The sequence below is a fragment of the Plasmodium coatneyi genome, chromosome 11 (assembly GCF_001680005.1).
Source record: "Plasmodium coatneyi strain Hackeri chromosome 11, complete sequence".
NCBI lineage: Eukaryota > Apicomplexa > Aconoidasida > Haemosporida > Plasmodiidae > Plasmodium > Plasmodium coatneyi.
This window is the reverse complement of record NC_033566.1, coordinates 658,690-683,301: the sequence shown is the minus strand read 5'-3', so window position 1 is coordinate 683,301 and position 24,612 is coordinate 658,690. Positions and strand designations below refer to the sequence as shown.

At 40.3% G+C, this 24,612-nt stretch overlaps 7 protein-coding genes across 7 annotated transcripts; 4 read left to right on the top strand and 3 right to left on the bottom strand.

Annotated features, from left to right (window-relative positions):
* Positions 1-873: 873 nt before the first annotated feature.
* Positions 874-3,166, top strand: PCOAH_00033170 (Pyrroline-5-carboxylate reductase; the record flags this gene model as incomplete). The annotated part of the gene is made up of 6 exons (XM_020060112.1): positions 874-1,024; positions 1,272-1,411; positions 1,565-1,639; positions 1,802-1,867; positions 2,051-2,483; positions 2,613-3,166. The coding sequence occupies 6 exons, from the start codon at positions 1,006-1,008 to the stop codon at positions 2,660-2,662; spliced, it is 783 nt and encodes a 260-aa protein (XP_019915927.1).
* On the bottom strand, positions 2,992-9,017 carry PCOAH_00033160 (Patatin-like phospholipase; the record flags this gene model as incomplete). The annotated part of the gene is made up of 2 exons (XM_020060111.1): positions 2,992-8,663; positions 8,804-9,017. 2 exons carry the CDS (start codon positions 9,015-9,017, stop codon positions 2,992-2,994), a joined length of 5,886 nt encoding a protein of 1,961 aa, XP_019915542.1.
* Positions 9,018-10,336: 1,319 nt separating this feature from the next.
* Positions 10,337-12,604, bottom strand: PCOAH_00033150 (Uncharacterized protein; the record flags this gene model as incomplete). The annotated part of the gene is made up of 1 exon (XM_020060110.1): positions 10,337-12,604. The coding sequence occupies one exon, from the start codon at positions 12,602-12,604 to the stop codon at positions 10,337-10,339; it is 2,268 nt and encodes a 755-aa protein (XP_019915626.1).
* A 1,130-nt stretch (positions 12,605-13,734) lies between these two features.
* Positions 13,735-18,144, top strand: PCOAH_00033140 (Uncharacterized protein; the record flags this gene model as incomplete). The annotated part of the gene is made up of 3 exons (XM_020060109.1): positions 13,735-14,272; positions 14,457-17,741; positions 17,879-18,144. 3 exons carry the CDS (start codon positions 13,735-13,737, stop codon positions 18,142-18,144), a joined length of 4,089 nt encoding a protein of 1,362 aa, XP_019915772.1.
* A 583-nt stretch (positions 18,145-18,727) lies between these two features.
* Positions 18,728-19,735, bottom strand: PCOAH_00033130 (Rhomboid-like protein; the record flags this gene model as incomplete). The annotated part of the gene is made up of 1 exon (XM_020060108.1): positions 18,728-19,735. One exon carries the CDS (start codon positions 19,733-19,735, stop codon positions 18,728-18,730), a length of 1,008 nt encoding a protein of 335 aa, XP_019915865.1.
* Positions 19,736-20,550: 815 nt separating this feature from the next.
* On the top strand, positions 20,551-22,075 carry PCOAH_00033120 (Uncharacterized protein; the record flags this gene model as incomplete). The annotated part of the gene is made up of 4 exons (XM_020060107.1): positions 20,551-20,963; positions 21,201-21,298; positions 21,596-21,704; positions 21,826-22,075. 3 exons carry the CDS (start codon positions 21,201-21,203, stop codon positions 22,024-22,026), a joined length of 408 nt encoding a protein of 135 aa, XP_019916015.1.
* A 773-nt stretch (positions 22,076-22,848) lies between these two features.
* PCOAH_00033110 (Zinc finger protein) lies at positions 22,849-24,612 on the top strand (the record flags this gene model as incomplete). The annotated part of the gene is made up of 1 exon (XM_020060106.1): positions 22,849-24,612. The coding sequence occupies one exon, from the start codon at positions 22,849-22,851 to the stop codon at positions 24,610-24,612; it is 1,764 nt and encodes a 587-aa protein (XP_019915566.1).

The following is a 24,612-nucleotide window of genomic DNA, read 5'->3' as shown; positions in this document are numbered from 1 at the left end:
TTAAGCAGCGGGATGCTCATCCGAGTCACTCCCTTGTTCAGTCACACCTTTTGATGTGCACATGGAAATGTAGCTCTGCGTCTGTCCGCGCGAACTTTCTATATAATGGCCGTTGCATTATTAATGCAACATTTCCCTGTTACGGTGTTGCATACTTTGCCAGACTGCCGTGTATATGTGTTGAAGAACCCATCACGGGTAGCTAAACGGGTGAGTGTTACTCCCCCAATCATCGCCTGTTGTTTCCTTCCATGGCTATGACAAACTGAGTATACATAAGTTTAGCATCATCAAAACGGTATCCCGTTAGGTACCCCACTTTTTTTTTTTTTTTTCGAACCATTTTTTACCCATATATTTAACTCAAAAAAAAAAAAAAAACGTTAACTATGCAACTCATACGTCAATCTTTTTTTATTCACTATTGAAAAAGGAGTGGCACAGATGGTGAGTGCGTCAATTCTCCGCGTAGTAGCCCCCAAGCGGAATCAAAAGGAAGGAACACGCGGCATGATTTACAAAACTTCATATTTCAGTGTTGGATAATTTTATGATAACCTGCGTAGGGATGTTTATAAGGTGTTAAAGTGGGAATAAATTTGTATGTAGTTCACCCCGTCGTTCCGCACAAGCGGCGTAGGAAAATGCACTGCATGCGGCAATGTTTAGTAGGTGGGAGAGAATATTCCTCCTTTACGGGTATCACGTTCACAAGTTACGCATACACGTTCTGTTGTCGTGATTATTTCTTCCGCTGTTGTTATGTTATCCCCATTATGCGTCATAATTTATACTCTTTTTTATACGTAGAAGCATTTTTGTCATCTCGCTAACCACCCCAACATTTTACCACCAATAGGAAAATTTCCTCCCCATCTTGGCTTTCAATCTATAAGTCAGAAAAGAAAGAAAAAATAGAAAATTGGAAAGTAGTACCCCCCTCGTACTGTTTTGCAAAGTCTCTTTTCGTAAATCCACCCTCATCGAAGCAGCCTCTACAGCAGAATGGAAAACATTAGCGTGGGTAAGGCATTCCTATTATTATTTATTATTATATTTTTATTTTTTGTTAACCCTAATTATGCGTCGACATCACCCTGCATGTGTAGATACGTGCATATGAGCATGCCGTCATGCATGCGTCCCCTCGGGGAGCGTGTTCCACTTAGACTTTCAAAAGTGGGAGAAGCCTTTAGAGTGGGTCCCCATGGCAGTTTATTACCCCCTTGTAAAACATTTCTTCGATTTACTTTCCCCCTCCATATGTTAAGGATTCATCGGTCTAGGAAAAATGGGCTCGGCGTTAGCCTACGGAATGGAAAAATCCAAGCTCATTGGAAAACAAAATATTTATTACCACACACCAGTGAAGAAGGAAGTACCCTTTGTTTACCTCCAAACGAATGAATTGGTACGAATAAATCAGGGTTCGCCATGGGAGTTGCAAAAAAAAATTGGGCGTGCCTCCTTCATGAGCAACCCTACAATAGAACGCCATCCACAATGAACATGTTAATGATTTGAAGAAAATGTATACCTTTCTCCCCCCCCGTTTTTTATGCAGCTTGCCAAGACGTGCGACATAATTGTGCTAGCCGTGAAACCAAACCTTGCTGGAAAAGTTCTTCTGGAAATTAAGGTACCAAAAGGAGGGGAAAAGGAGATTGCTCTTCACATGGGCGACTGAAAAATGTGAAGAGCAAGGTGTACAGACGCTTTGCAAGTATATGTAGGTGGTCATATTTACCCGGTTTGTATATTTAACAGTTCATTCCCCCCCTTTTTATGTTTCCATTTAAAGCAATGCGTAGGCTCTAAATTGGTCATCTCCATTTGTGGCGGACTGAACTTAAAAACCCTGGAAGAGGTACCCAAGGAAGGAGCAATTTTTTGTCCATTCGATTTTATCTCCTGCAAAGGGGATAACGCTGCATCGGCACAGCAAATATATATATGTGTATATATGCAGGTGTGTGTAATATGTATGTCGCTTGTCCTCCTAATGACTGACCCGATTTACATTATCCGTATCGGTTACTTGCCCTTGCAGATGGTGGGAGTGCACGCGAAAATTGTGAGGGTCATGCCAAACACCCCATCCCTGGTTGGAGAAGGCTGCCTTGTTTTTTGTGCAAATAATCATGTAGACGGAGCAGATACACAAAAGGTGATCGATATTTTCAGCGCATGTGGAGTTATAAAAGAAATAAAAGAAGCAGACATGGATATAGCAACAGCCATCTCTGGTTGTGGGCCAGCTTATGTTTTTCTATTTATTGAAAGTTTAATTGATGCGGGGGTTAAGAATGGGCTAAATAGGGATGTGTCAAAAGAACTGGTTCTGCAAACAATCCTTGGATCTGTTCACATGGTTAAGGCTTCGAGTCAGCCCGTTCAGCAGCTGAAGGATGACGTGTGTTCCCCTGGTGGGATTACCATCGTGGGGTTGTCCACCCTGGAGAAGCACGCATTTAAATATACAGGTAAGCAACCACGGTGGTGCGTATGCGGCGTGCAGAAATTGTGCACAGTTCAACCGTTCCTCCATCTTCTGGCACGCATCATATATATATATATATATATATATATATTTTTCCTTGTCCCCTACGCAGTGATGGATGCAGTAGAGAGTGCCTGTGAAAAATCCAAGTCAATGCACTGAACGGTAGAAACTTATGATTACCATCCAGCGTTCTGTAAAATTGTGCCACTGCTACGAGGACATTTTAGCTATTTGTACATCCTCAGAGAAGAACTTTAAACATTCGTTCGTCTGATTTAGGTTAAATTAACACCAAAAAAAAAAAATAAATAAAAGAGAGAGAGACTAAACATGGGACAAATGGTTAAGTCATTTGGGAAAACAAAAAAGGAAACGAAGGGAAAAAGGACTCGCCAGGGTGTGACGCGGCAAATGGGTCAACGCGCAAGTGGGAGGATCATCCGGGGATGCTACATCCTCCTCCTATGGATCAGGTAGAACCCAATTTTTTACGCTTCCCTTTTAAAAAATACATTTCGCAATAAGTTTATTATATTCTGCTTCTTCCCATCCGTCGATTCTGTGTTCATGGATTTAAAAAATTTGTAGTTTATCTGGTTCATATTTACATCCCTTTTGAGAATTCTTTTTTTATTTATGGCTGAATTATCCACCATATCGGACGTGTTTATTTTTTCGTCCCTTACAAGTGTCTCACGTAGAGGGTCGTCTTTTTGTGTGCCTTCCGATTGGTAGTAACTTCCTCCGTCTTCATAACTTGTGTGTTTTCCATTGTAAGGTGAACTGTTAGAGTCATGAGTTTTTTTCGAAGGTGGATTATTGGATGGCCCTTTAGGGTTATGTGGATGATTACCTTCGTCTAGGTCGTCATCAGGTGGGGGGTCCTTAGAAAAGTTCGCACTCCTCTTTCTCTGTGTACCATTCGGATGGTTTTCACTTGTTGAAATTTTTTCATTAGTGGGGGAATCCTCTGACGGGACGCTTCCATCCGGTACTTGTGTCTTGTCCCCAACGGTGTTGGGTTGATCAGCGATTCCCTTTTCCCCTTGGGAGGTGGCCACATTGTATGGAATCATTTTATCTATGTTGATGTCGTAATTTTTTTTACTCAATTCTTCCACATTAGAGAAGCATTCATCGGTATGAAAATATAAGTTTTTTTTCAAAAGGATAAAATAAATTTCGTTTAGTAAAACTCGAATTCCTGTAAGGGGTACGACATTGACGTAGTTGTTTTTTTCTCTGTTGGATCTACTGAAGAAATTATTCTTATGTACACTCTCCAGCTTCTTTAAAAATTTATTATCGTTTTGGAAGAAGTTGGTGAAATAGTGGAAGAAGCCGTTTGAGGTGCCTGTACTTGTGCTGCTACCAGAGTTGTTACTTTTGTTTATGATGTCTAGAATTTCTTCGATGTTGTTTAGGTCAAACTTTTCGTCTTCGTCGACGAGGCCAAAGTTGAAGTTTCGATAGGGGGTGGAGCTACGTGCGTTCGTTTGCGTATTGGACTGTGCGCCTGTTTTCTCTGCGCTGATTGGGTCAGATGAAGAGGGTACTTGTCCCCCCTTTTGATCGTTGCTTGCAAGCTGGTCCACTGCCCCCCAATTGGGGAAAAGGAAACCAGAAATTTTGGATTTCACCTTATCGAGGTAGGACTCTCCCCATATCTTCTTTTGCCTCTGTTGGTACTCCTTCACATCTCGACTATCCTCCAAAATGTCCACCAATTGGATGAGCTTCTTCTGATTGTATGTATGATCTTCGAAGTATCGTTTCCCAATTTGCTTCAATTTGTTAATAATTTCTGGAGATGTTTCATCCAATTTTATATTATTAATAAAACAATTAAATCGGAAGTATTTATTTTTATCCAAAACGTTGTTGCAGATATCGTGTGTCAACTCCGTATTGGTGATTGAATACACAATTTGTTTTAACAGAACATCCCATCGGAGGAATGTATCCGACGTTTTGTTTTCGTTCAGTTCGTTTATATTTTTTGGTTTAAATTTTCCAGTGCCCACGCTTACGATACAGTCAATGTAGTCATTCAGATTGATTGCTTTATTTTTTTCCTCTATTAATTCTTTCTTTTTGGAGAAAAAGCATTTTACTCTGTCCAGGAGGGTCTCTTTCCGGCTGTTCAGATAGTTGTAAAAAATTAATTTCATTTCGTTTAGGCTGACCAGGGTGGGGTTATTAAAGCAGATCGCTCCGTCGGCATATATGTTACTGTCAAAGGAGAAAAAGTTAAAAAACCCGGGCGCGGCCGTGGTGCACCTCAATACGTACTTTACGAAAATGTTGTAGAAGCTTTTATAAATACTGACGCTGTTTATGTTTTGGTTCACGTAGATGTCACTCGTGTGGGTGTTCACTTTGTCTGAAATGTTCACATATTTCGTTTCGTTCGTATCTGTTGCATCGTTTTGCTGATCGTCCAATCCATGGTTACTGTTCTCATGTGTCCACCTTTCGTCGTCCTCCCCATTCTGCTCTTCCCTCTCCCCGATATAATCATAATTGTTTGACGTATGACCGTCACACACATCTGCCTCTTTACCCCCTTTAATTTTCCCCAAATTGGCTGTGTAATTTTTTAATATCACAGGTTGCAGAGGAGTGACATTCATCTGCGTCGACACGGTAAAAACGTAGGGCGTGAAAAAGTCCGCATTGTAGTGAAACATTCTCATATTTTTAAAAAAGGAATTTAAAATATTGCTCAGTATGTTCGCATCATAGTAGGAATGCTTAAAAAGGTATCTTGTGTTCCTCACTGCATAAGTATCTTTTTGAAAAATTTTGTTAATCAGAAGATTGTACAAAAATTCGACTTCATTTAAGTGGGCCTTTTCCAGGCCGATCAGAATGGATATGATGGCCCCTGTGCTGGTACCACAAATAATGTCAAAATATTCAAATATGTTTTTTTTCAAATGGCTATTTATGCATTTTAATATTTCTATGGAGAGTAACCCTCGCATGCCTCCTCCGTCTAGACATAAGATCCTTAACTTTCTTTTTTTTTTCTTCTTCAATGCGATTACTAGGTTTTTAAATTTGTCCATACTTATGTGTTCCTTGCTGTTCAGGTCGTATATGTATGTTCGCTTCTTCCTGTTTTTTTGCTCCTGTGTATCCTTAGCGGGGTTGCTTCCGTTCTGCGTTTGTGCCTCAGCGGGGAGGGCACTTCCCCGGTTACTCACCCGGTCAGTTACACCGCTTTCCCCAATGGAGCCGCCCCTCTTGGAATCTTCCACGGGGGGATAATCATCCACACCTTGCTTCCCCATGTACCTCCTCACTTTGGAAAAATATCCCCAAAGGGCATTCCCCAAATGGTGGAAGAGTCCCCTCCGCTGTTCACCTTCCTTCATCAAATAATCATGGGGTTTCTTTTCCCTGTCCGAAAAGACTATATTATTGTACAGGTCGAACATATTCACCCCAAGCGCCTTTAGCAAAATGTTCGTTTTCCGAATGATGATCAGATCTTTGTATTCACAAATAAAATGTCTATTATAAATGTTGTTTAATTTTTTTTTTAAAATTTTATTATCCAAAAGAAACTGCTCCTTCTTCTCATCAGATATGTAAAGCGAGTTCTGATTTGTGTACTTACTTTCGAAAAAGAGCGTTAACGTTTTTAAGCAATCTATTAATTTATCCCACTTTTGTAACTCCTTGATAAAGCTTCCAGCCTTTATGTCTTCTATATATTTGGCCAAATTTCCATACAGAAGTGTGTAATTTTTGTTTTTCCTTAGGCTGCTTAATCCACTTCTGTAGAACGCTTGATGAAAGGAGAGGATGTAGAGGATCCTCAGGATGAGCGTGATATTTGCTCGGTTTAAATTATTCTGCACATTTTTGGACAGTATTTTTATAATCCTATTCATGTTGTCCTTTTTCATAATCGTGTAGTAGTACAAATTGTACACGACTGAATTTTTATTTTCCAACAATATTTCATATAACAATTTTAGTAGCTTGTTTGTGAAGTAGTCATTCAGGTCGATGTGTTTGAATAGAGATTCGATGTAATTTTCCACGAGGGAGAAATTCAGGTAGGGGTTGTTAACATGCAGGGGGGTGGTTCCCCCTCCATCCTTATCCTCACTGTTTATTTTATAATTTTTCATCAAATCCATGTTTAACTGTATGAACCCTGTGAGGATGTATTTGTCCGGTTTTGGTGCATCTCCCCCTTCTTTGCGTTTCACGTATATTTCTTCGTACCCCTCCACGGGTGCCACCCCTTTTTGAGGTTCTCCGTTTCTGCAAATCTGCTCTGTCGGTGTGTTGCCCCCATCATATGGGGTATCCGCCGCAATGTTATCACTGTTCATAGAAGGAGCGTTTGACTCCATTTCGGGAGGTCCATATATTTCCCTCCCCATTGGATCCCCCGGCATATTCAACCTAGCCCATCTGTCTTCTTTCCTGTTTTCATTTTTCCTTACCAATATTAGTAAGCCCATATTTAGGAAGCGGGTTTTATTTTCTACACCCCCATTGACCTTAACCTCTGGGTTATTTTCCACATCTTTAATATCCACATTGTAGTCACTCAAAACGACGTTAACTTTTTTTACGTCAAATTCTGCTTCATCTTCCTCCTTCTCTTCTTCTTTATCGTTTTGTAAATCTTCCTCATAGTCTTCTTGATTTTCTAGTTCTTCCTCTTCTTCTACTGCTTCAGGTTGTTCTCCTTCCTCGGCGTCAACTTCTTCGCTTTCCACTTCGTCCTCCACATGTTGCCCCTCTTCATGCACATCATCCACGGCATTCGTTTTGTCTTCACCCCCTGCGTCCCTGTCGATTCTGCTTTCCCTAATGTGGAACCTCTTCCCGTGATTGTTCTTCTCATACTTCAATATGTCTACATCGTCTTCTGCGTAATTTTCGTAAACGTCAAAATAGTTGTTGCAGTTGTATTCGTCTCCTATCCATTCGATTGTGTTGCTCACGTTGTTCACGCCGTCTGATTTATTTAGGATGTTTTTTTTTCTGAGTTTATCCACGGAGGGTTGTTCACTTGCTTGATCTTGATTCCCCCCACGTGCCTTCCTCTTATAAACGATCACATCATTTTCGTTTTGGAACTGCACTAGCACGCTGGTTAGAATGTTATCCTTTGCGTTTTTGTTGAAGTAGAAGGGGACGAAGAGGACGTTATCTGTGGTGGCGCCTATCGTTTGTGCACCGTTCATCTCTTCGGCTTCCATGTCACCCGGAAGGGAGTTCTCCTCCTTATGAGGATCACCCTGTCCGGCAATGTACCCCCCCCAACTGTCCTTTTTAGGGCTCTCCATTCGGTTGTCCTCTTTTGTGGGGTCAAATATTTCCCCTTCTTTATTTTCCTCAGTGGGGGATTCCCCCCTCATGGTGCGGTTCTGGTCAAACTGGGAACTTACACCATCATGTATATTGTTGGCATATTCTTTACTACTTTTCTGCGATGTGTGATCAGCATCCTCTGCAGGAAAATCCCCTTCTACGTATGGCACACTGGTAGGGACTTCTCCATGATCAGTTAAGCCATATCTTCGGGCCTTCCCCTCTTCCTTCAATTTTTCCTCCTTCAGTTTTAGCAGTATATGTTTCCCTAGAAAAACTATTTTATTTTTCATTTCTTCTATATCTTCCTTTTTTATTTGGTTCTTCCCACCTGCGCTTTTGGCTTCTCCCCCTTCAGAGGCGTCTTCTACATCTTGACCCTTCGCTCCATCTGAGTTGTTCTTAAAAAGGGATATGAAATAACTAAAAAAAGAGTTGGCTTCTTTATACGTCTCATTTGTCTCTTCCTTCTCATTCAGTATATTCATAATAATATACAGAAGAGAAATTTTCACATTTTTATGTGTAAAATCGTTAACTATAATTCGGTAGAAATTTTTATGTTTTGACAAATTGTTAAAAATGAGCAAAAGTTTGTATATGATTTGATAATCGACTGGCTCATTTTTATCTTCATTTTTTTTTAGGATTAAAAATCTCTCATTCAGGATGTATATAATTGTCCTGATGTGATTGTTGGAGAAGAGCAGGTGCTCGCATGTCTTGTCTTCTACAATTTTGTGCAGGAAGTTTATGTAGTTGAGCTTTTGCCGGGTGTCCGTTACGTCGTTCAGTTTTTTGAAGAACAGGTCCAGTCCTAAGGGGGAAAGGGGTAGCGTAGCGGTAAAAGTGTATCTAAACAACTTTACCCTTAAAAGTGTACCATAATAATTGCACCCGTGTGGACACCCCCGAGGTGAAGCGCCCACCGGTGAGATAATCTCCCACCTGACTTACCTATATACTTATTCACAACATCGTTGAAGACGTTCACCCTCTTGCGCTGACTTCTCCTCCTGAAAATTTTGATTCTCCGAAACTTGCTTAAATTCAGTCTCTTCGAAATGGGAGTTATGTACTTGAATATATTTTTTTGCATTCTCAGGGACAGAGAAAACATGATAATGGAGTAAATACCGTAAACCAGGATGAGGTATGCATTTTTTTTCATTTTAGTGGTAACAAAACGGAGTGAAGCAAACTGGGGTGATGTAAAATCAGAACGTTAGGTGTAACGAAAAAAAAAGTAGGTACTCCTTGGCTGGGCTTTCTATGTCCAGCTGGGCTTGGCATAGTGGAAAAGTGGTACATTGGCAGATTCGCCACGCTCTGTGATGATCTTTTTCCGGCTTCTTCCTCTTCCACTTTTTCTTCTTCCCTGTTGGTGGGCTTTTCCCATTTCTCATTCTTTCCGCGCGGAGTACCTTACCCTTGTGCGTTTTTCCCTTTCGCTTCCCTTTTGGCTTAATTTTAATTTCTCCTCCGGCTGTATCTCAACCTGACCATGCCTTAATATTTTTTTTTTTTTTTTTTACGTCACATGTTACGCTGAAAAGAATTAGTTATAATTGTCATTGTATGCTAAACATGCTTTTTAAAAAAATCGGTTAATCATTCTAGTGTGAATGCTTCACCTGCTATTATGTTATTTCCTTATCGTGTTATTCTGATTTTTTTTTTCCCCCACACATGAACTGCGCAGCATAATTTTGTTCTGACCTGGTCCTAGGTGTACATTTGATACGCATCGATTTGGGAGAATTTTTCCCTGAGGACAGGTTAGAAGTGTTGACCCCGTAACGGGCATTCGCACCAATTCGTCGAAGTGCACGAATCATGGGCATATGTACATGCGTACCTTCACGTAGATGATTATACAACTGTACACCCACGCATGCGTTCCTCTACATGATGAGCGCGAACTATAAGGCTATGTCTGCATAATGCCCCTCCCGTATTCGTTTCAAATTAACAAATTCATTGAAAACATGCACCCTTGCCTCACTGCACCCGTGACATCACAGCTGTCATGTGTGTAGACGGGCATCTCAGGGGAAGGTAAAAAAAAAAAATAAGTCTTTTCAAATGTTGACAAATGGAGAAAAAAAAAAAAAAAAAAAGGAGCATAGAGCAACTCGAAGGGGAATATCCCCGTGGGAGTATTCCAAACAGGAAAAATAAATTTTATGTAAAAAATTTTTTTTTTACAAAAAGTTGGAAATTTTGAGGAAGCCCAACTTTTATGAGAATACCGAGCAGACGAATGGTGGTTAAACATTTTCACCCAACAGGGGGTAGTTACAAATGGGTGTGCACATAGGACATGCACATGCGAGTAGCTTATAAAAAAAAAAAAAAAGGGAGAAGCCGCTAAACGTATATTTTTCCCCCGGTTTGGTAACACTTTTGGTTATCTGTATAACGATGTGTGCGGGACAGCCGGACTGACTAAATCGCCTGCATACATCGCCCCTTCGTGCGTCCACGCGGTCATTTGATATCTATGGATTTCTTCAGGTAGGGATTTATTCCCCTCTTCTCTCCTGAATAGTTATTCTCATGAACCTTCAGTTTGGCGTGCTGGCCGCTGTACATTTTCATTTTTTTAATATACTTTTGTTTATTGTGAACCCTTGCATTTCCATCGGTTGATTTTCTCTTCCTTACGAGTCCTCTATTTTGTAAAATGTTTTTGTTGGGCATTCTTCTATCGTTAATTTCGTTTTCTTCATCGACTAATTTTTTTCTTATTTCTTTGTTCTTCTGATCTTTGAGGAATTTTTTCTCTTCCTTTTTCTTCTTTTTCAAGCTTAACATATTTTTAATATTTTCGTCGTCTATTTCGTTATGTAAATTTTTGGTGCTCATAAAATGTGTGGATTTACCAAGCTCTTCCTTCTGATGCGAGTTGTTCCATTTTGTGTTTTTTTCAAACTTCTTAAAAGAAACGAAATCATCATTGGCGTTGTTTGCTCCTTTCATTTTTTTCATTTGCTTCATTTTGTTAATGTTACTCCTAAACATTTTTGTTTCGTCCATGTTGTTTTTCCTATCCGCTTCTTCATTCATCTCTGGCAACTCCACAAACTTTAGCAAATCATTTGACGTCATTCCCACGTTTTTCAAGTTGCTCATTTTGTTTTTCTTTTTGCTCAAAGCTTTGATTTTTTTCTTCAATATTTTTTCGTCAAAGTTCATTAATTTTTCTTCCATTTTTTTAAAGTAATTTTCTTCTTCTATTTTTTCTGGTCTTGTGGATACCATGTCTTTAATTTCCTTGAGGAATATGTTTCTTTCGTTTTTCATTTTTTCTCTTTTTTTTTTCTTTTCCTCCCTTTCCCTTTCCCGGATGTGGCTGTCCGTGTACTCGGTTATGAGGCTCTTGCTGATTTTGTACTTTTTGCCCTTGCCCGCTTGGGCTTCCTCTGCGGAGTCCACCACGTCTTCTTCCTCCTCCTCCTCATCATTGTCATCCTCCTCATCTTCCTCATCCTCTTCATTATCTTCATCGTTGTCATCTTCATCGTCGTCGTCTTCATCCTCCTCATCGTCTAATTCTTCTTCCACTTCTTCTTCGTCTACTTCTTCATCATCATCATCATCTTCGTCATCCCCCTTGGGCACGCGTCGGCCGACCCGCTTGGGGGCCTCTGCCTCTTCACTTCCCGATGCGTCCAACTCGCCCAGCTGGCGACCCGAGGATGACTTGTTCAGCTGCTGAATCTTGAATTTAATTTTATTATCCAGTTCATTCGTCTTAGCAATTATGGTGTTCATGTAAATTAGCTTATCCAACACGGGGTGATTATGCGTATAGGCATTCATAATTTTAAGAAAGACGTAGTACGTGATGTATATGATATAGGTAAGCATCGTTTCGTTTTTCTTCTTCAGGTACAGGAGTGTGTTCTTATTGATATCTGCTTGGTTAACATTCTGTTCGTTAATTTCCTTAAATTGGAAGAGCCTTTTGTTTTCCTTCAGTTCGTTGTAAACTTTTTGAATATTCAGGGAGAGTTCTTTTAACAAAATTTTGTACTCCTCCCGTTCGCTCATTACGAGATTTTCCATTTGATCATCCTCCTTCATCTGTTCATCTTGGTCATTTTCTTCACCCACTTTTTTTTTTTTTTCCTTCATTTCCGCGTTCATATCGCTGATTAGCTTTTTAATGATATTTTCCTTCTCATGGACGGTGTACGATTCTTTGGCTCCTTTTCCTAACTTGCCTTCCTTGTCTTCATTGTATATGCCATACAAATCGAAGTCGTCTTCTTTTAAGTTTTCCTTCTCCTTCCTGCTGAGGTACATGGCCTCTTTGATTCTCTCCTTGTTGCCTTCTTCATCATCGCTCGTTGAGTCTTCGCTTTCGTATTGGTAGTAATTCTGTTTATCCTTTTTCCAAGGTACGCGAACGAATTCGTCATCGTGCTGGTGATCGTCTGCATCACTGTCCTCATCGCCGTCCTCCTCCTCCTCCTCCTCCTCCTCCTCATCATTATCATCATTGTCATCATTGTCATCATCTTCTTCGTCATCCTCCCCCTGGGCTGCTATTTTTTTTTTCTTCTTTTTTCTGCCTTCTCCTCCCAGCGAGGATTCCTCATTCCCGTCGTCACTCAGGATGTCGTCGCTGGAGCTAACATTTTCAACATCGCTATTATTTTCATCCTCAATTTCTATATCCTCCGACTCGGAGTTCTCGACAAATTTAATCTTGCTGGTATCAACGGATACGCGCTGCTTATTTTTCGGCATTCTTTATAAAACGCGGATGCATGAGGGGGACAAATAGGAAATAGCCGCTTAATTGGGGGGTTTTCCCGAACAGCGAACTCGCGGCGAACTGTGGGGAAATGCCAAAATGGGATGCGGCAAAATAGATCTATTCAACTTTACTGCGTAGGCGCATTTTAATGTACTCAAAAAAAAATTTTAAACAAAACAAACGAGGGTTATCTTTTCCCTTGGTGTTTCTTTCATATATTTATATATCATGTATTTTTTTTTTTTTTTTTTTTTTTTTTTTCTTTGGCTCGATTTGGCTAGATTTTTTTTTTTTTTCCATCCCTTCAGAGGGCATTACGCCATGTGCTTTATTCGCTCTACAGAGGATACCGTGCATGTAACGAGTTGCGGCCCGCCACGTTATTTGTTATGCCTATAAATGGTATATTTACCAAATTTTCCTTTTTCTTTTGCCGGCTCCTCAGTTGGTGTTATAAACGTTTCTCCGTAATGTGGATCCGTTTCGCCACTCGAATTGGCTACTAATTGTTGTTAAAATGGAGAGTGGAAAAAAAACGCCCACCTGTGCATTGGTAATCTGCATACGTTCACGCGCTTGCTATCTTTTATTACAAAAATGTAGAGGTAAAAGGAACATGGCGTGAAAAAAAAATATTCTTCCCCGATCTGTTCACAATTTTCTTGCTGCTCAGTGTAAATTGCTGTCCTTGAAAAGATGACACGCATTATACTTGGAAGGGAGACACACTTTGGAGGAAAAGATCGCCGCCTTCACGCAAGCAGCACCAATTAGCAACTGTCATGTGCGCATTCTTATTTTCAGGATATTTCGTGCAGCGTGGGGGGAGCCTCGAAAGGTTGCTTTTTCGTCAAAAAAGAAAAAAAACTTTGTTAACATTTTGTCAATTTTTTGGGCCACTTTTCAGCCAAATTTGTCGCAACACTCGTTGCCAAAAAATCTCCCGTTTTTTTTGTATTCTCGCCTATTCTGTGTTTCCCTCACCTCTGCTTGCGCTGCGGACACTTAATGACGCAACAAGCGAGTACACAAATATGCAAACGCTGATGTTAGAATAAGGCAGTTTACGCAGTTTTATCCGAAGCTGCTCCACACCGATAAGCCAAAGTTACCTAGAAGCATGAATGAACTAAAGGAGCTAAGCAGAAAGGTGAAGGAAAACACCACCGTGAAAAAAGAGGAAAAGAAAAATGAACCTGAAATAAAAAACTTATTTGAGAACCTCCTGAGCAACAACTCGATAAATTACATAAGCTCCTTTATAAACAAAACTAACGGGATTGATAAACCGGGGGAGAATGACTTAGTGGAAGGAGCTCCCCCGGGGGGGGACCATTTGGAAAACGCGCATCAAATAGGGGAGAAGCCGGCATATGGTGAACCCACTGCTGAGCAAGGAACCTATCCACAGGACGATGCCCCTCATGGTAAGAAGCACCTTCCCGAGAAAAAGAAAAAATGCACGAACGATTCAGAAGAACACACCACCCAAAACAAAAATGCAAGCCACATAAATGTGAAAAAGATTCTGCAGAACAAGAAGAACGTCGATGTGAAAGACCTAAACAAACTAATTAACTTTTTCAATGATGAAATAACGGAGAGAAGTAAAAAGCTGGAAAAGTTCATGAACAAAAATAAAATAAAAAATGATTATAGTGAGCAAATTTTAATGATAGAAAAATTTAACAGAGAAATGCGAATTATTGAAAAAAACTTTTCCCAGAAGGACCCCCTCTACCAGATGTATCTAATCAAAAAGGAAAAAAAAAAAAAGCTATGATTCGTTAGTCTTTTTTAAAAACTTCTTCAAATGTTTAAATAATTACCTCCACCTTTTAGACAAAGCGGAAACGAATTATAAAAAATTGAAAATATGGAAAGTGTTACTTTACCTGCGTAATTGTAAGACGCACATTTTGTTGATAAGAGCCATTTTTAAGTCTGCAAAAGGGGGGAATGTGAATGATGAACCTGCTAAAGTGAAGTGGGCACAGGTAAACGTGGAGGAGGTTACCCCCTTGGATAGCCCTCCCCAGTTCGATGACGCCACACCATTGGGAAAATCGAACGAAGCGGAAAAGTTTAATGGTACGCTGGGGAACCAGACAACCTGTGATGGCATCCCTACGGATAACCACCTTGACAAAAAACTCATGGAAGATTTGAAAAAAATGTTCCTACCAGATTCATCCGAACAGGCACAAAATGAAAAGCCCACCCTTATGAAGGAAATCAGAACGAAGTACGATCATCTCCTTAACAACTTAAGACGCGTCGTTCAAGTCACCTTTGAGAAAATGTTCCTCTTCAATGGGAACATAAAAATATATAAACACGTCTACCTAAACCGAGGTGATATATTTTCGGAAAACGAAGAAAACATTCAAGGGCAAAAAATTTCCTACGTGATGTTTTGGCATTTGGCCTACATCCTGAAAATGCACAGAAAATATTTGGAGGAAATAAAAAAGCACTTATTTTTTAACCTCTTCAAACTTATGGTCCTTTTCTACTGCCTTGCGAAAAATGTGAATTGGAAAAAGGTAATAAATAACCTCCACCAAATGGACCATATATCATACTCGTTGAATTATCAACATGTGAAGAAATTCGTTTCCAGTGTTGTGCAAAAAAGTGACGACGATTTGTGCACACCTGACTGTTGTAACCATTTTGGTAAGTTTAAACGTTTCCTCTTTTGTGAGCATAATGGGAGAACCTCTGCGAGGGAGGCAGACAAGGGCGGTGGGGTAAATGATCCTTTCACTTCTCTTTGCTTAAGTGATTATATAATTGAGCATGAAGATAGTGTTGTCATCGATATGGAAAATTTTTTTGGCAATTTTTTGGGGTCCTTGGAGGGAGATAACAAGCTAAACCAATCGTGTTCTCTGCCTGCGGAGGGACCTTCCCCTTTTCAGACTGGGGAAGTTGACTTGAAGAGTGACGAATGGAAGGGAAACCGAACAGCTGACAATAGAGGTGCTACGGTTGAGGGGGAAAAGGGGACAAGGAGTGCTAACTTTTTCACCGCACTGTCTCGCTGTTTATTCGAGTTCCACGCCTTGGCAGAGTTGCTATTTGTGGAAAGTAGGAAGAAAGGCGAAGACTGCTGGCGTGGAGCAGGAAAAATGGACCAAACGGGTGAACCTCCCCTCCTCGACATTACGATCGAGGAAGGGGCGCAAGTTGGCGAACTGAAGGACGCATTCGAGTTTTATTTTGGTGACCAAAAGGGGGATGAAAATGGAGGAGAAGCGTATTTTGTGGAGTACGAATTGGAGGCACATGGGGAGGGAAGGTTGGACAACATGAAGGAGAAAATAAAGAGCAAGTATGAACAAATCAACGGCGAACACGTGCACAGTAGCAACGCAAGTGAGCCCCCTAATGGGTACGCCTCCTTCTCCCACTACATGCTGAACAAAGAGTTGAACGAAAACCTCTTCACTTATTTCCACCAAATAAATAGGAAGAGAAACAATTTCAGCAACATTTTCGATGTGTACTTTATGTATAAATGGAGGAAGGAAGAAAAGAAATTCGACCAACTGGTTCAGAATATTTTCCAAAAAAACTTCCACCATTATATTGATCAGACTTATACCACCCTGAGAGAAATGTTGCTTTTTAAAAAAGGGGGGGAATACATACTAGTAGATTCCAGCGTAGATGATTATCTGTACAATGTCTTCTTCGATGAGGATAAAAATTATTCTTTAAAAAATGTGGAGGGGGTGACTTACCGTTTGGTTTTGCAATTCGTTGAGGAGGCACAAAATCAGCTGAGCAAAGCATTACAGGAAAAGATTGACAAAATAATTGAGCAGAAAAATATGCACAGTAGGGGAACTTACTGTGTGGGGGAAACTACTTGTGAGGGCATCCCTGGGGAAGGAATATCGAAGAAAGGGCTGCCCCCATGTGGAGATGCGAAGAAGACCGTTTTGAGTAAAAAAGAGGGGAAAGACACCCTGGGTGGGGGATGCCAATTGGAACATGTGGAAAACGAACACGAGAAGGATAAGTGCGTAGAAAACGGTGAAGGAGGCGTAACGTTAACCCCCACGACGGAAAAAGCTGTTTTAAGCGTCACCGCCAAGGAGGATCGCATAGACTGTATGCGCATCCATAAGAATTTGCTCTACATTGTTTTTGTAGTATACCGGATTGTGCACTTTTCGTATGAAGTTTTGCTTGACATGAAGGAAGCAGAATGGAACCATCACTCGTCACACAAAATCGAGGGGGAAAAAGAAGAAAAAAATGAAGAGCAAAAAAGGAAAGAAATCATGGCAATTAATACAGTCCTATTTTGCTACAAAATTGTCAAATATATTTATGATGCATTTTTAAGTTACTGCTTTTTCACATTTCGATTTTCTTGCTTTCCGAAGGTGCCATGTGAAAATGAATTTCTATTAAGCGTAATTAATGATAATATATTTTTAAAAAAAGTTTTGCAAAATGTTTATTCTGTTTTTTTGCACCATCAACATTTGTTTAATCTATCCATGTGTGCAGAAGACATCATTTCTTTTAAAAATGTGGAGTTCAAATGGGATGGCGGTCTATGCAAAAGGGGAAGCAACGAATGGGTGGATGAACAGAAGGATAGGACTAATTTTAACTCAAAAAGTGCAAAATTACAGGGAGAAGCACATATTCCCGAAAGGAATGCAGAGAAGAAAAAATCGAGTTGTCCCCCAAAAGAACATTTCCATTGCATAAACAAAATAAGCGTACTGAAGAAAATTTATCTCTACATTGATAAATTTCAGATAAATTTGAATTTTTTTAAAAATATGTTTGTCAAAATTTATAAGGACAAATTTATGCGTCTTCTCCAGAAGGATACACTTTTCACGGAGGAGCAATTTTTAATCAACATATCCAAAATAGTGAACATCATTTTTGAGTTTTTCCAAATTCAGGACTTGTGCAAAAGTGCACACACGGATATTACCCTACGTTTGGTGGATTATTTTTTTTTTCTTATCAATGCGCAGGTGTACACGTTTATGAAGGAAAGGGGCAAAATCGATGAGGATGTGCGGCAACTCCTCTATAACAAGTTAGTGTTTACGCAGAATAGCCTGTCCTTCCTTTTGCGCAGCTACGCAGGTACGTGCAACATGCATAATGTGGTTTCCTAAGCGAAGCGTGCACACTTATTGTATATCGTTTGAGTTATATTATGAGTGAATATAGTGTGTCTACCCAGCTGACTTTTTTTTTTTTTCACTCATCTCCCCATGTAGACAACTGCAGCGAACAGAAGAACCACGCGCAGCAGGAGGAAAATTACTTTCTAAGAATAACGGACGAGCTGCCCTTCAGTTTGATCAATTTGAAAAAAAACAAGGCGCTGTTTTTACTCCTTTTCTGCAAAGTCAAACAGATCTTGAATGCCAAAAAGGGGATACTCGAAATGCACGACCCGAAGATGATCCAGGCGTTGCTGGCCAGCAACCCGTATGCGTATGAGGACGAGAATTACGACGCGATCCTGAACGAGTTTAAATGAGCAGCGCGGCTTAATGGATCAACATGGTTGAACATTGCTCGGTGTGCCTGTTTAGCGGCTCACCCTATGATGATACCCATTGTGAGGAAAAAGAAATTATCACCGTATAGGTGATATCCGTATTACTTTTTTTTTGAGTGTTCCAAAATGATCCATTCAGTTGTTTCGTTTTTTTTTTTTTTTTTTGATAACTCACTACGCAGCCATATATTCATGTGGCGCCATTTGTTTCACTACACAGTAACCTGTGTGCACATTTCGAATTCGCATATTTTACAGTCTTTATTTTGGGCAACTGTTTTGTACATTTTTCCCACTTGGAAAAGGAAAAGGTATGTGCATGATGAGAGTACACGTTTTCGTTGATCGACGGGGGGGCATTTCTATGTGAAGCGAATCGATCCTGGTGAAGGGCTTCAGTTGTCTACCGAGCGGTACACGTGACACGTTGGACAACTTAAGTGTTTGTAAAACATTCATTTAAGGGGAAATAAAAAAGTGTTGGTGCGGGTTATAACCCAGGAGTCGAATTAAGGGGCAAAAGGGTAAAGGGCATCACCGCAACGTGCGTGTGACGACCCGGCTAAGAATTCCTATCAAAGAGCACTATAAGGGAGGAGAAGAAAAAACCACACAGGAAGCCCAACATATGGTTCAAGTGACTGACATTTTCAAGTAGCAAAGATGAAACGAATGAATAAAAAAAATTGTACAAAAAATTGCTATTCACAATATAATTATGCTTAAAGTAAAAAAATATAATATATGTGATATGCATTCCATAAAGGGAATAAATACAGGAACTGCTTCCACAGATAATTTTATTATTTTTATTTACAAGGAGATTATTTTCATTGGAAGCATCTTTTAAAATTAAATTTTTCAAAAGCACATTTTCCTTCTTTTCTCTCAAGTAACAAATGTACGATATAATGTTGGACAGGACACCTGACAAGAGGAATGTAACAAATATTTGGCTGTTTGTGTAAATTTGCGAAATTATCCTATATATGGAAATTAGCGAACTCATATTAAAATATAAATGCAGAACATTTTTGTGAATAAAAAGGGACGTGAAAAATGTTTTAAAATTTTTTGTTTTGTAAATATCGTGATAATTGCATTTGTATTTTTCTGCCTTTTGTTCTTTCACCTCCAATAAATTCCCTTTGTGAAAAAATATTTTCTTCTCATCGTCTTTATCAATTCTGTTCAGGTAAAGATACAGGGCCACATTAACAGCTATAATTACTCTGTCCAATTTGCACTTATTAAATAGGTGTTTAAAACAGAGGAAGTTATTTTGAAGCGTATTCTTCACTTGCTGCGTTTGAAAAAAATCTTCCATATAATTTTCTATCCTCCTCGTTTTAATGTTATTCCATATTTCTGATACGTGTCTCTTGAAAGAGTAAATTTTCTTCACTCCCTTCTTTCTGTGGAATTTGTTAACGGCGTGGTCATACTGTATGGCCGTGGGTTTGTTGCTTATTTGCGCATGTCCTGTCCGCCTGTAGTTAACCCGTCTGTGCAGAAATGCGTTTCCTATCGTAAGGCACGTTGCGATTGTGAGGAAGATTAGAAGGTTCATCCTTCGCGTGAATGATGTCCCCTTGTGTTGGAGGGCTCAGCGGGGAGGCCAGTTGTACGATTGGCTGGTACGCCCCCCCCCCAGTTTGGCTGCTGACCCTTTTTTGGAGTTCCTTAAAAGGGGGGGCTGCAAATTGGCGATACGCGTGCACACATTCTTGCAACGTTGAAGTTATGCAATATTGCGCCAGGGGGAGTTAACAACGATCAGGAAAATAACTGTCCACACGTGTGCCGAGGTTGTATACAGTGGGGACACAATCTGTCCCCTAGCTTGACCCGCGTTGGGGGGGGAGCTCTGCTTGCCAGTTTTGCAAAGCAGCGCAATGGTCATCACGGTGTGCTGCCACGTTATGGCAAGCAAGTAAAGATGGGAAATGCACAAATTGGAAGAACACGTAGTAGTATCCCTACGGTTGGGTAAGTAGATACATATGCGTACTTACGCACATTCGCATGCATATGTGTACATAACACATGGAGAACAGTATGGTTTAATTGTCAACCTTTCAACCTGTGGAAAAAAAAAAAAAAATTGTTGCATTAACTTTGTATTGTTCCCATTTTAAAAGTTAAATTTGAAGAAGGGAGGAAAATTTCGAGAAAATGCCAATTGAAAAGTTTAACTGGAATGAACATGCTGCCGTAATTTTACGCACAGGCTAAAGCGGCAGGGGCGATTTATTCGCGCGTATGTCGGAAGGGGAGCATTTAATTTCACAGGGTTTGTTATGAAAATTTTGCGATCATGGCGGAAAATAAATTTCCCGTTTGCTTTTTTTTTTTTTTTTTTTGACTCCATTTTTAACTTTCTTCTTTGCAAAGGGAGGAGCAGTTTAGTCATTTATTTTTTTTCGTTAATTTTTTCACGTGGGATGGAAAATGTGAAAAAAGTGGAGCAATTGAAAAATCGCAAATTTGACAAGTTAAAACGGTAAAGGAAAATTGAGCGACATGCGGGGAAAACGCGAAACAAAGACTGAACAAACACTAAACGAATGAAGAGAACTGTCCCCCTTTTACGATAAAAGGCTGCTCCACGCCACACAGAAGACATCCCCAGAATTAATCCTTTTTTTTTACAATTCGTTATATGTCTAATTGGGGTGCTGGACAGTTGATTGTGGTGATCCGCTGAGTAATGCACACACATACGTACATACTTTATTTCATTCGAAAGGAAGCGTCTCATATTTTCCCCTTTCCTTTGTTTGTCTGATTGAGTAAAGGTATAAAATGGGTGTGTAGCAGATATAGTAGTTCCCCTTTAAGACCGTTCCACTGATGAGTAACAACATTTACCGGGGACGATCCACGTGTGTATCTACGGTTGCCCTTCAGTACTTGCCGAGTCCACTTTGTCATTAAGGGTGGCATGTGAGAAAAACCCGCCACCCCCCATTCAACTAATGGGAACTATATCATCTCATTTATGTCCTTTTTTTTTTTTTCCTACCAGTTGGCAGATGGATGGACACAAGGCAATGAACATGGACAAGCTGGGCGAAATTTTCAGTAGCACAGTTGGATTGATGCAGAATGCCGTGCAAGGTTTGGCTCAGAGGTGAGAAAGATGTACCGAAGGGGGGGAATAACGCTTCCGTCTGTAAAGCGTCCGATATTCTTCTGTTGTGTTAAGTAGAACTGTTACTATCCTCATCCCTGAATTGCTCCTTCCATTGGTTATTTCACTCCATGCGCCTTTTCCCATTTTGATGCGTTCGTGGAAAGTTACCCATCGGAGGAAAATGGGGCGCACATTATTTTTTCCCCTTTATTCCCAAATTTGCCGTGCAACACATTTCTCCATTATACACGTATAACCACCCAATTTGACATACTTTTTTTTTTTTCCGTACAGAAATTCCACCATATATAATTTACTATACATGAGTGACAATATGCAAAACAAGGGGGACTACGAGGAGCTCCTCCCCAATGAAATGAAGTTTAACAAGCAGCAAATTATAGTAAGGCGTAGGTGAGAGTTGCGCGGATTGGATGAACTGTGCCAACCGCAAATATGTATACTTTGTCCTAACAAATGAATAAATTTTTTTTTTTTTTTTTTTTTTTTTTTCGCTTTTGCAGAAATGGGTGCTGGGGGCCATTCTCCTCTACATGCTGGTCACCGTCCTGTCGTATATTTTCGTGAACTACATTTTGTTCTACGCAGTGATCTTCATCGTCGTGGCTGTTGCGATAAAATTTTACTTTTACTACCAACAGAATGACGAGACGCCGTTGCTGCAGCAGACGAATTATCACCACTTTGAAGCCCACAGCATTTAGCGCATTACCTCATTAGCGGATGTTGTGTTGTGCTTGGCAGGGAGGAAATGCTTTTTTTAAAAGGTGTGACACGTTTGGGGTGTACATCGCAGAGTGGAGAAGCGTGGCACAAGTTCATACATAATAGCAACGTGCAACGGTTTGGAAATGCTCCCCTCAGAGGCAGAAAACATGTTGAATGCGTAGCGCAAAGCGACATTAAAATACACTTTTACTATTTTTAATTTTTCGAAATTTTTTAAGTTTCCCTTTACGTGCTATTTTTTTTTCATTGTGCTTCCTTCCCCCCCGTGCCTTTTTTTTGTTTTTTCCCCCTTGTGGTGAAAAAGTCGGTGCATAATCTCGCAAACTTAGCTATGCCCAAATGGGGCCTTCTTCGATATGCTCCGTATCGCTTACCCATTTATCACTTTTTTTTTTTTTTTTTTTTTTTTTTCATTGTTTCCGTTTTAAAAATTTTTCCAAATTTAAGCGAAATGATGCCAGTTTATTGGCAAAATTATGACTATATTGATAAATTGTAGGAAGCGTGCGCATTGCTGCTTAGGGCTTCCTCCGGTTTGTTGCGCAGTTCAGATGCAACCTTCGTTTGGTGCCCTACTTGGATGAGTCAAGGAAAGATAGGTGCGAGCGCTCATACAGAAGGAGGGTAACATTTTTATGTCGCTTCCCGTACACCGTTGAATCGATACGCAAATTCCTTCAATCCCGTTTTTTAGTGCCTTTTTGTGAAGGAAAACTGCCCCTGTGAGGTTGCCACCTTGCGTCACTCCACAAACCGGGTTGTCAAACCGGTCTGTTACTTCCCACCGCCACGCACCAATGGAAGAAACCACCACGAATAAGCAGACAACGCCTCAGAAGGAAGAGGCTGACATAAACCCGTTAGATGAAACGATCCAAGTTCGATCCATGTGCATCAATTGCGAGAAAGAGGGAATAAATAAGATAGCAAAGTTGCACATCCCGTACTTCAAAAATGTATTAATACATTCCTTTGAGTGCGGATTCTGTAACTACAGAAATAATGTTATACAAGATTTAAACACGATAAAGGAGAAGGGAGTAAAAATAATTTTTAAAATTAGCCAACGTGAACATATGGATAGACAACTGATTAAGTCTGAGTATGGAGTGTTGAAGATTCCACAAATTGACTTTGAAATTCCAAAGGATACGCAAAAGGGTTCCATTAATACTATTGAGGGTTTTTTGCAGACTGCCCTGAGTAACCTCACTGAGTACCTCAGAAATTTGAAGCACATGTATTGTGAGGCTAATGGGCTGCCAGAAGGGGCACCCATCGAGGGGGCGCAGTCGCAGTCAAGCCAAGGCTCCAATGGGGAACATGCCGCATATGCGCATAACGTGGAAGGAGAAATTACCAATAAGCCTGGAGGTGGTCAGGACGCACGTGCAACGGACCAAACGCCTCAGGGGGATAAATCTGCTGATACTAATCTGCAGGGCCAACAAATGACCATAGAAAGTTACATAAAGCTAATCGAGTCCACAGTTCATAAATTGTCCACCTATGTGGTATCGAAGGATCCGATTTTCACCATCGAAATTGTTGACCCGTCAGGACTCAGCTCCCTGGAGCACTACGATGAAGATCTGCAAAAAGGCATTGTCACGGTGGAGCATTACAAACGAAGCAAACAGGAGTTAAACGAAATGGGCTTTTATGAGGAAGACTTTGACAGTAAAAATGAGGGAGTTAGTTTGTGTCCAAATGGGGACAAAGAAAAGGAAGACCATGTAGTGGAAAAAGTCAAGAAGGAAAACTTTGATTTTATTAAGAAGTATGTCCACATGAATGACGCTGCGGGTAGTAGCAGTGTGAATGGCCACACCACCGTGCGGTACGAAAATATAAGCCAAGAGGAGGAGGGGAAGTTAATAGAGTCGTTCACATCCAATTGCCCCTGCTGCAACTACATGGGCTCCAACAACTTCTGCGAAATTAATATACCAGGTTTTAAAAAGTGCCTAATTATGTCCTATGTGTGCGCCAACTGCAACTTCAAAACGAGCGAAATTAAGAGCAGCGGGGAGATCAATCCGAAGGGGAAGAAAATTACCCTCACTGTAAGAAGTAAAAACGACTTAAATCGATTCGTAATAAAGTCAGAAACGGCATCTATTCACATCCCCATTGTGGATCTCACGTCGGATTACGGAACTCTCGGTGGTACTCTCACCACTATTGAAGGGTTGATTCTGAAAATAATCGAATCGCTGGAGGATAAATTTAAGTTCCTACTTGGGGATTCTAGCACGAACACACACGGGCACAACCAGGGGGGCGAGCAAACAAACGATAATGCACTTCCGGGAAGCCAAAAAAATAATGACGCATCGGTCACAAGTAAAATAAAAACCCTAATTGCCAACTTGTACAAGTTATGCAAAACGGAAGAATTGTGCCCGTTCGATCTTGTGATTGACGATATTGCATCGAACAGCTACATATCAAGTGATGACATTACGAACGATGAAAATTTAAAAGAAGAAGAATACGAAAGAACGTTTGAGCAAAATGACCATTTAGGCCTCACATCAATGAACACGGAAAATTACTGA